The 11,305-nt window shown below is 24.7% G+C and overlaps 1 protein-coding gene across 1 annotated transcript; it reads left to right on the top strand.

Annotated features, from left to right (window-relative positions):
* The first annotated feature begins 230 nt into the window (after window positions 1-230).
* LOC132919076 (uncharacterized) lies at window positions 231-6,598 on the top strand. Its single transcript, XM_060980426.1, has 10 exons — window positions 231-276; window positions 710-781; window positions 893-904; window positions 1,111-1,137; window positions 1,299-1,340; window positions 1,735-1,773; window positions 2,334-2,444; window positions 4,798-4,863; window positions 5,642-5,680; window positions 6,239-6,598. The coding sequence occupies exons 1-10, from the start codon at window positions 231-233 to the stop codon at window positions 6,358-6,360; spliced, it is 576 nt and encodes a 191-aa protein (XP_060836409.1). The 3' UTR covers window positions 6,361-6,598.
* The last annotated feature ends 4,707 nt before the right edge of the window (window positions 6,599-11,305 follow it).

Below are 11,305 nucleotides of genomic sequence, written 5' to 3'. Positions count from 1 at the left end.
TTCTTGTAGGCTTCATTGTACATGTATTGCATTGCTTGTAACAATACCAATTGTACATACCACTTCTATTGGATTGCGAGTTCCTCACTCGTGAACAGGCTATGTACAGTTGTTCATGTGTGAACACCGGTGAAGGCAGATACAATCCAACTCTATCGAACGTTTGGCCCTGTGACTTGTTAATGGTCATTGCAAACGACAAACGTATTGGGATCTAAACTTGTCGCATTATGATTGGCAGGTCGTCTTCGCCACTCGATGTGAGTGGTATAGCAAGTATGATTATAACGTCCTGTACACCGCCACAAAACATCTTCGCCTTGACGTTGTATCATCGCCAGTGGTGTAGCGGGGGGGAGGGGTAGTAATAAAATAAAATAAATCTACAACCATATTAAAATAATAAAATAATTGAATAATAATGATTATTATCACCAGTGCAGTCGATAACGTAACTTTTATAAATAGTTGATGATACATTTTATTTGTTTTGTAACCATATTATTTATACAATAGTTGTGTTAAAGTTTATGTTTTAAACAAAACCAATTAAAAAAAACCAGCTCAGTAATATTTTCATAATATAAAATTTCATATTATTATTACAACACATATCTATTGTTATAATTTTTTCAAAAGTCGAATATAATTAAAATGATTTTTTGTATTTGTAAATTATTGATACTATATCAATTTTTTAATATTTTAGGTATTCATGGGGAAGTTGTTCCGGCCGAAGACGACAAACAGTGGTTGAAACATCCAGATCAGATCCAATTAGGTTAGTATTAATTTAATAATTTTAAGTGTACAGTTTTGTTTAATAATTTTTGTTTGAAATATATAATATTTAATTTTCTACATCCTATTTCTATTTTTTTTTGTTTTATAGCCGCATATGCAGGCAAGTATAGTTATAAATAATATGGTGCATGATATATTATTCATATAACATAATTTATTTTATATAAATTACTAATTTATATGATAACTATCATTATAATCACTTTGTTATACTAATCATGAATCAATAATTTTTAAAGAAATAAATTATGATCTTTTATATAAAATTTAAAAACTAACTTGTTATGTTATATACTTTCACCATAGCAATACTAACTGCTGCTGGATTCAATGGTTTGTAATGCAATTTTAAAATATTGTTGTTCTAAAAATAATTTATAAATTATAAAAGAAAAACAGCATATTCTAATCGATTTATGTTATTGCATATTCTAGTTGCTAAGTTAAGATTATTATTAATAATTAATAATATTATATTGCACAATTGTTTTTAGGCAAAATTACTGACATTCGTAAAACATATAAAGGCGACAGTGGTGTGTACATACATAAACATTTATAGAATAAGCCTTTTAAATACAAAACATGAGTCATATGAATTATTTTATAAATATATAATTTAAAACTATAAAGTTAAATTTAAATATTTCCATTCCATAAAATTATGTAAGAACAAGTAATATAATATGCATTGGCGTTGAGTATAGATAATATGGTAGTATCTAGTAACAAGAAAGCATGATTATAATATGTAATATAGTTACCTAATTAGTAAATCGTAAATGGTCAGTTGTTCATAAAATAGTCACTTCAATTTGGTTTCGTGTAATTTTTTTCAAAGTAAGAATTCATATATTCTACAAGTAGCTATATGACTATATTAGCATTTATCAGTATATGTTTTACTTAACCTTATTATATTTTTTTCAGTAATTGCAATTCAATACATGGCATTTTTAAGAAAAACAAGTAAGCATAATATAATATTGTTAATTAAAAAAAAAATATATAGGTACAAAAGAGTTACACCTAAGTATTTTGTATGTTGGTATATGGTAAGGGAGATAAGGATAAAAATATATTAATAAGGACTCACAGTGCACTAAAGGAAAAAAAGATAATGACATTTGTAGGATTTGGAATAATATAGTGCTCTAAATACAACAGCTACTTCATAAATAACATTGTAAATTATTAATTTTTTTTTTAAATAACGATGAAAAATGTATCACTGCGTTATAACTCTTAAACATTTAGTACAAAAGGTTCCACTGACGTTGTTCTTATATCTGTATACAATTATTAAACACACATAGCACAATCTATAGGTATATGAAAATACCTTATAAAATATACTTAGGTTGTGACAGATCTTTTTTGTCTCAAGCTCGTTTTTTGTATTTAGTGATATATAATATATATTATGGAATTCAAATCTAACATACTTGTTACCTATAGAGACTTACATGGTACCTAATGTACGGGAAAATTGCGCCTACTTAATTGCCTTTTTTTGTAAAATTTTACAGATTTCATATCGGATAATTACATGAAGAAGTTTGCCGTACAACGTATTGATTTTCCTTTACAGGATTGGACTAAAGACGATGAAAATCATTCAACCAGCGTTAGTCCCGAAGGTAATAGTATAATATACTTATTTTCGGAAAAACGGATATATTTTGATATTTTGACCAATTACCCTAAAGAATAAACTAAATATCTAATTACCTTATTGCGATACCCCATATACTTAAAAAAAAAAATTTTAGTTATTGATTTAAATTAAAGCAAAATATAAAAGCCAGTAAGTCGCTTCTGCTACATAGTAAGGGGCTCGAGGGTTACTCGCCTTTGTTGTGTAAAGTAAGGTGGGTGTATTGAATCTTAAAGAAAAACGATCATTTCTTCAATAAACGATTCTGACGAATTTTTCAATGTTATAATATGGTCTACCGGAGTCCGGAAGCCTGAACATTTTACAATATTACCAATAAATGTATACAAATCTGGCTATATTTTTTCTGTATATTATATTATTGAGCCGGATCGGTGTGCTACGGCACATAAAGCACACCTGGCCAGTACGTTTCTCTGAGTCATCAACCTATTTATAAGCATGACGATTTTTTAATATTTACATTAAGCTGCTTAGAGATGAGGAAAATTATTATTTTAATAACATAAATAAGACATTTAATCAATTATTTAAAAAATAATGTATAATCAGAAAGCCAGACACTATATTATTTTTTTTATACTTAATCATTAGGTATAATTTAAAACATAATAATATGTATTTCACGGTTTTCGATTTTGAATAGATTTTATTTACGCGATCTGCTTTTAATTTATTTTTTGAAAATAAAAATAATATAAATTGTATTATACATAATTTTGTTGTGTATTATGATTTTATTCATATGACATAACTTGTACGAGTAATAGTAATAGTATATTATAATTTCTAAATAAAATATATTATAGAATTAGTTTATACTTGAACAGTTTATTGGACAGTGTAGTGGTGGTGATGTGAATGTTCTTTATGTTTATAATAATCAAATAATTAAAAAGTGATGGTAACAAAAATAAAGTCAATAAAGGAACTTTACATAGTTATGAATTTTACAAAATATTATAATTTGCGTTTTTATTTTGGTAGTTTTTATTTGTGCATTGTTTTAAAGATTACATATGTAGGTTAATGTAGAAGTATTTTTCGTGAACCAAGTATTTTTATGAATTATACATTGACATTTACAGTATTCCGTGGTTTTGGAACACAAGAAAAAATTACCAATTTTTCGTCATATAGAAAAAAACAAAATAATAATATTTAAAATATTTAAAATTACTTAACATTTCATAATATATTATCATATCATTCAATCATATCTATGATACATTAATGCATTATAGTTAAGGTAAAAGAAAACAGTTGGTTTATACTTTTCACCTAGGTTCACACTCCACAATGATATATCATTGTGTAAGAAAAAAAATTCTTATTGAATACGGCCTGTCTTCAGTGGTGGATTAAAAGGGGGGGAGGGATAGTGTATGTATAAGCCGTTTTATTATATATATGTTACGTCATCAATTAATTGTTTCACTATAAGCCACTGGTTTTGTAGCATTTGCAATACTTAACACACTCCACTTAACACAGTCTATAAATATTACTCATCGCTTAATTTTCCCTCTTAGATCTCTAAGGATATGATTTATATAGTGTTTAAATAAGAAAAGTTTTTGCACGGTATAAAAATACTCTTAATCCTGAAGATTATCGTACTTTTTCTTTATTCCGGAAAAATATAAATATTTATTCACACAAATTATTAAAGAATAATAAACTGTACTTATTATATAGATACAAAATCTTAAAGATAATTTCGATCACTAAACTTTCCAAAAACTATCAGCGATATTAATAAAAAAACATTTTCCAGAATTAAAATATTTAAATTAATTATTTGGCAATAATCTCATGATTTCTAACTTAAACACAAATTCTATAAATTAATAGAAATAGTTTATGTACTTTATAGGTCTTTTAATGTGACATTATTATTCAGGGCCGGTGCTACTTTTGTGAGGTACTGGGCAAAATGTATTCACCTAATAACCATAGTCACCTATCGCCTATACTATATATAGCTAGGCCTTATAGGATATAGGTGTAATTAAAGGCGCGAGACCATTGAATGCGAGAGGCCCTGGACAAATGCCATGCTATGCCTCCACCTAACGCTGTCCCTGATATTATTTATATTATTTACAATTGTTATTAATATAGTACTTATTTTAAAGTTGTTGTTTTAATCATTAACTATTAATATACCATCTAAGTAATATTTTTATAATACAACGTTTCATATTATTATTACAAACACGTATTGTTATGATTTTTTCAAAAGTCGAAAATAATTAGAATTGTTTTTTGTTGTTGAAAATTACTGATACATTAACAATTTTTTAATATTTTAGATAGTCTAATAAATTGGGGTGACGATGACCAACTGTGGATAAAAGAAACAAATCAGAGCGAATTAGGTTACTATTAATTTAATAATTTTAAGTGTATAGTTTTGTTTAATAATTTTTGTTTGAAATATATAATATTTAATATTCTACATTCTATTTCTATTTTTTTTTTGTATTATAGACGCATATGTAGGCAAGTATAGTTATAAATAATATGGTGCATGATATAATATTCATACAACATAATTTATTTTATATAAATTACTAATTTATATGATAACTATCATTATAATCACTTTGTTATATTAATAATTATATATATATATTATACTAATAATATTGTATTTCATAATTGTTTTTAGGCAACATTACTGACACTCAAAGAATATATACAGGCAACGAAAGTGTGTACATACATACAAATTTATAGAATAAGCCTTTTAAATACAAAACATGAGTCATATGAATTATTCTATAAATATATAATATAAAACTATAAAGTTAAATTTAAATTTTTCCTTTCCATATAATTATGTAAGAATAAGTAATATAATATGCATTGGCGTTGAGTATAGATAATAAAGTAGTATCTATACTCAATATATTAGGTATATTAGGTACTTATTTGTAATACTTATAGATAATGGAACAAGAACGCATGATTATATGTAATATAGGTACCTAATTAGTAAAACGTAAATGGTCAGTTGTTCATGAAATAGTCACTTCAATTTGGTTTCGTGTAATTTTTTTCAAAGTAAAAATTGATATAGTCTACAAGTAGCTATATGACTATATTAGCATTTATCAGTATATGTTTTATTTAACCTTATTATATATTTTTCAGAAATTGCAATTGAATACATGGCATTTTTAAGAAAAACAAGTAAGCATAATATAGTATTGTTAATTAAAAATAATATATAGGTACAAAAGAGTTACACCTAAGTATTTTGTATGTTGGTATATAGTAAGGGAGAAAAAGATAAAAATAAATTAATAAGGACTCACAGTGCACTAAAGGAAAAAAAGATAATGACATTTGTAGGATTTGGAATAATATAGTGCTCTAAAAACAACAGCTACTTCATAAATAACATTGTAAATTATTAATTTTTTTTTAAAATAACGATGAAAAATGTATCACTGCGTTATAACTCTTAAACATTTAGTACAAAATGTTCCACTGACGTTGTTCTTATATCTGTATACACTTATTAAACACACATAGCACAATCTATAGGTATATGAAAATACCTTATAAAATATACTTAGGTTGTGACAGATCTTTTTTGTCTCAAGCTCGTTTTTTGTATTTAGTGATATTTAATATATATTATGGAATTCAAATCTAACATACTTGTTACCTATAGAGACTTACATGATACCTAATGTACGAGAGAATTGTGCCTACTTAATTGCCTTTTTTTGTAAAATGTTACAGAATTCATATCGGATAATTACATGAAGTTGTTTGGCGTACACAAAATGAATTTTCCTAATATAAATTGGACTGAAGATCCTCCGAAAAAGGATTATGCAAGCACATCCGTTTGGAGACATTAATAGATTATATTTATACAAGATTTATAAAAAAAATTTTACTATAAAATCAATAATGACATTTAAAATGTTAATTTTATACATCATTTTATATATAATGATGTCAATGATTTTCAATTTTCATAATATAAATTGTATGCTAATTAACTAATTCATAAACGAGTAATTACAATAATCATTAAATATTACTTGTTTTAATACATTATTGATTCATTGAAATAAATGAAGACGTTTTATTTTATTCTGTTTGTTACCATAATATGTATAAAATTGTTGTTGTTTTGTAGCAGCTATATAGTTAATATTACTATTTTAAAAGACCAGCTTAGTAATGTTTTTATAATTCAACATTTCATATTATAACAACACCAATTGTTATAATTAGTGTTAATTTGGTAATTGATTAAAGAAGATAGATGACATTTCAGTATGTTATATCAATAAAAACAATTGTTTAATATTAATCCAGGTACCAATCAAAATATCTGGAATACTATACAATAAGCAGCTATAAAAACCAATTTTATTTAATTACACATTAATCTAATTTCGTAAGACTTAGTCTATGATCAATTATATTTAAATTATGATACAATAGATGAATTATGAATTATTTTACAGCACTTATATAATTCATAATAAAAGTATATAATAATACATTTGATTTATATATCTTAACCCAATTGTATTGTTATACACTTGATATCATATCGATTTACAATATATTGCATAATAATAGCAACTGGCACTTGGTATTAGGTTATCTATTGTCGTCCCCAAAAACATATTAACCAATTAAAAACATATTATGTACCCAATCGAAAATTTCTAGTTCTATAGCTTCTATAGCGTTGATACCTGTCATTGATTTGGTAGTGTGACGTATTTTGATGACTTCAGAAAATGTGTTACAATCTTGGATGTAGTGCTGGAGAACTTTCCGATTTTAATTTAATGCGCTGCCTTAAGTAAAATAACCTAAAAATATAAACACTACATTATTATATTATATTATAAGGGAAATTATTTTTTTTATGATATAGATACACAAAGTAATACATTTAAACAGGATTTTAGAATATAATACATAGCAAAAAATACAACTCATTATATTTGTTGATAACTTATTATTGTACTAAAGAGGAAACTACGCTAACATGTATTGCTCCGACTTAGTATCATCTTTACAATATTCATATCTTCTTTAACAATTAAAATATTGACAAATATCCAATATTTATGCTCAGATAGTTTTAACCTTCGTAATTGATCCGTTTAATCGAATATTAAAGTATTTAAATCTAACATAACACAATGTATTGAACGCAAATATTACCTATGTCAACTATAGATTTGTAAAACAGAAACAATACATAATTATATTATAATAAATAAGTATTTCTATTATTTCTCCTGGTACAATATTTAATATTATTATGTTGTTTTAAAAACAATTTAACAATATATTAATATTTTTTCCAAATGTTTATATTTACTTTTTCATTGCATGTTAAATTAATATTTTAATATGTTTTAACTATTTTTGAGCTTATAGTAATTTATAGGGCAACAACGTTTCAATTTTTACATTAAAGTACTCTGAAAGAAAAGGAAAATTATTATTTTGATAACACAAATAAGGCATTTTATTAACTATTTAAATAATAATTTATACCTAGACAGAAAGCCAGATACTATATTATTTTTTTATACCTAATTTTTAGGTATACATTAAAATATAATAATATCTATTTCACGGTTTTCGAATTTGATAGATGTTATTTACGCGATCTGCTTGTAATTTATTTTTTTTAAATAATAATAATATATATTGTATTTTCTGCAAGAGTGCGCCTCAATGACTATAAAAGTAAACCCTTCATAATATTGTATTATACATAATCTTGTTGTGTGTTATGATTTTATTCAATAATATGACATAACATACTATACATCGAGTCGAGGAATAGTGTTATATATAATTAGTTATTAATTATTAGTTTGAAACTTATAACACACATTCATAATTTTCTATTTTTACAATTTTTTTTCTATTGACTTGATGATTAAAATATTAAATGATCTTGAAGCTTAAAAATTGAATACAAGATCAATGATTTTAAGTTATTTTTACGGTTATTTTAAATTATCAATGATTATTTGCAAATATTTTTCCACATACAAAGTCTTTTATTATTTAACTTGAATTAATTTCCGTACATTGAAAAATAATTGTATAAAATTAGTAGTTATTAATAAAATTATTCAATTTTTCAAACTAAATTTAAAACAATGATTTAGAATAAATCTCTATGCGATAAATTTATTGATTTTATGAAGAGTTTTTTATGCATTTGTACATGATACGTAGTTGATAAAACATTTCGATTTTCAAATTAGACAATAGTTCACTAAATCATGCATGGTTAATTTTGAACGTATTTTATAAATCGTAGCATATCGTAGTTTCAGGATAAATGTTCAAGGTTTGCGAATTTGCAATTGGATCGTCTATTAAGATTTTTCTGAGACTTGTCTTGTATTTCATTTTCTAACTTAAATTAAATAATTTATATTTACTAAAGTAAATATATTAATTACAATTCAAATAATCGTAATCTCGATAGATCTAACAGCAATTTTTTTTTAGTTTTACAATTAAATTACAACTAAATTGCAAAAAAGTTAGTACAAAATACACTATAATAGTGTATTATAGAATAATAATTTAAAAATGTATTTATTTTTATGTTATTTACTTGATTTAATACAAAATATATAAGCAGTACATTATTTAAATACAATTTATTTTGCCATCGCATCCAAAAAGATTGTTTAATAAGCATCGTTGCTAGTACATATTATTATAATAATATAGTTAAACCTAACACATTTTACTGGATGTACTTTATCTAAAAAAAATTGCAAAACTTTGTGTGCAAATAAACTAAACAATGTATTATGAGTAAACAAAATATATAAACTGCAATAATTCAATAATAATCTTAAATAAGTAAATAATAATAATGTTGACCTTAAGTGGCCAAAAATCATCATCATAATAATAATAATAATAGTATTTAAATATTAACACATTCTCCTATACTTATAATTTATTGCATGAACCCTTATTGATAAAGTAATAATTACCTATATAGTATATAATCAATGATTTTTGATTGTTTTTATTTCAACTTATTATTTTTACATCCATGAACAAAATCCATTTAACTGTCTATACGTTACATTAAGATTATAGAAGTCACACATCCATTATACAGCGAACTCTCTCAAAATCGTGTCCTCCACGCTACACTCGGCATTTACTGTAGGTGCAGTATAACAATAATCTCCAGGTATTTTTGTCGGGTTCAAACCATTTTAACTCGAATAATAAAATATGTAATTACATCAGTACATGCAATATGTACTTATATTATAATAGATGATTGAAGATAAATAAGACATATTATATTATATTAATCTTAATATGGATAGATAAATGACAACCTACAAGCTCCTCATCACATCAAAAACATACGAAAAATTTCCCAAATACATAAAGATATACGTCAACAGTTGGATGTATTACAATTTAATTTAAAATTGTATGGTTTTATTACTATTTTTTTTTTTTTATCTTCGAGCATCTTATAATTATCAGTGAGAATTTTATAATATTACTTTTAAACTATTTAGACTTTAAAGTATTGGCATTGAATTAATTAATATTGTTTAAGCGGTCAAATTTTCTGAAAATTAAAATTATTGAAATAATAATATTAATTATTTTAGTATTAATAATTTTTTTTTTCAAATTATGTATAACTTGTTTTTAGAAAAGTTTTAACTTTTTAAAATCATCATTAGAATTTGAATTGCTTCACCTTGTATACTTTTAAATGTCTTGTTTAAATTTATATTATATGTATCAGAATAAAATTACACGCCTAGAACTAAACCGCAAAACATCGAAAACCTTTTAAAACTAATATTGGTATTTATTGATAGAAGTTTTATGACTCTTAACAGATTCTTTATGATTTCAATTAATTTAATAAAACAGATTAACGCTGCTGGTACGTTTTATGTGTACTAGATTTTTTGGAACTATAAACAGCACACAAAAACATCTATTGTACGTTTCATGTAGTACTTCACTGTTTATAACTTTGTTTAGCACACAAAAACAAACAGGTGATATCGCGTTTACGTTACAAAGCAACCTTGATTATGAAATTAGATCTATACTTGTCGCATTATGATTGGCAGGGGTCGTCTTCGCCATTCGATGTGAGTGGTATAGCAGGTATGATTATAAAGTCCTGTGCACTGCCACAAAACATCTTCGCCTTGACGTTGTATCATCGCCAGTGGTGTAGCGGGGGGGAGGGGTAGTAATAAAATAAAATAAATCTACAACCATATTAAAATAATAAAATAATTGAATAATAATGATTATTATCACCAGTGCAGTCGATAACGTAACTTTTATAAATAGTTGATGATACATTTTATTTGTTTTATGACCATATTATTTATACAATTGTTGGGTTAAAGTTTTTGTTTTAAACATTACCAATTTAAAAAACCAGCTCAGTAATATTTCCATAATATAAGGTTTCATACTATTATTACAACACATATCTATTGTTATAATTTTTTCAAAAGTCGAATATAATTAAAATGATTTTTTGTATTTGTAAATTATTGATACTTTATCAATTTTTTAATATTTTAGGTATTCATGGGGAAGTTGTTCCGGCCGAAGACGACAAACAGTGGTTGACAAAAACAGATCAGAGACCATTAGGTTAGTATTAATTTAATAATTTTAAGTGTACAGTTTTGTTTAATAATTTGTGTTTGAAATATATAATATTTAATTTTCTACATCCTATTTCTATTTTTTTTTGTTTTATAGACGCATATGAAGGCAAGTATAGTT

The sequence above is a fragment of the Rhopalosiphum padi genome, chromosome 2, assembly GCF_020882245.1.
Source record: "Rhopalosiphum padi isolate XX-2018 chromosome 2, ASM2088224v1, whole genome shotgun sequence".
Lineage (NCBI taxonomy): Eukaryota > Metazoa > Arthropoda > Insecta > Hemiptera > Aphididae > Rhopalosiphum > Rhopalosiphum padi.
This window is presented reverse-complemented; position numbering and strand designations above follow the sequence as displayed.

What these genes read in the sequence shown, in the direction of transcription:
- LOC132919076 (XM_060980426.1), top strand. Translation starts at nt 231, where the DNA reads ATGATTGGCAGGTCGTCTTCGCCACTCGATGTGAGTGGTATAGCAA. An exon ending in CGATGTGAGTGGTATAGCAA is followed by an intron (nt 277 to 709) that starts GTATGATTATAA and finishes TTAATATTTTAG; the next exon opens with GTATTCATGGGGAAGTTGTT. An exon ending in AACAAATCAGAGCGAATTAG is followed by an intron (nt 4,864 to 5,641) that starts GTTACTATTAAT and finishes TATATTTTTCAG; the next exon opens with AAATTGCAATTGAATACATG.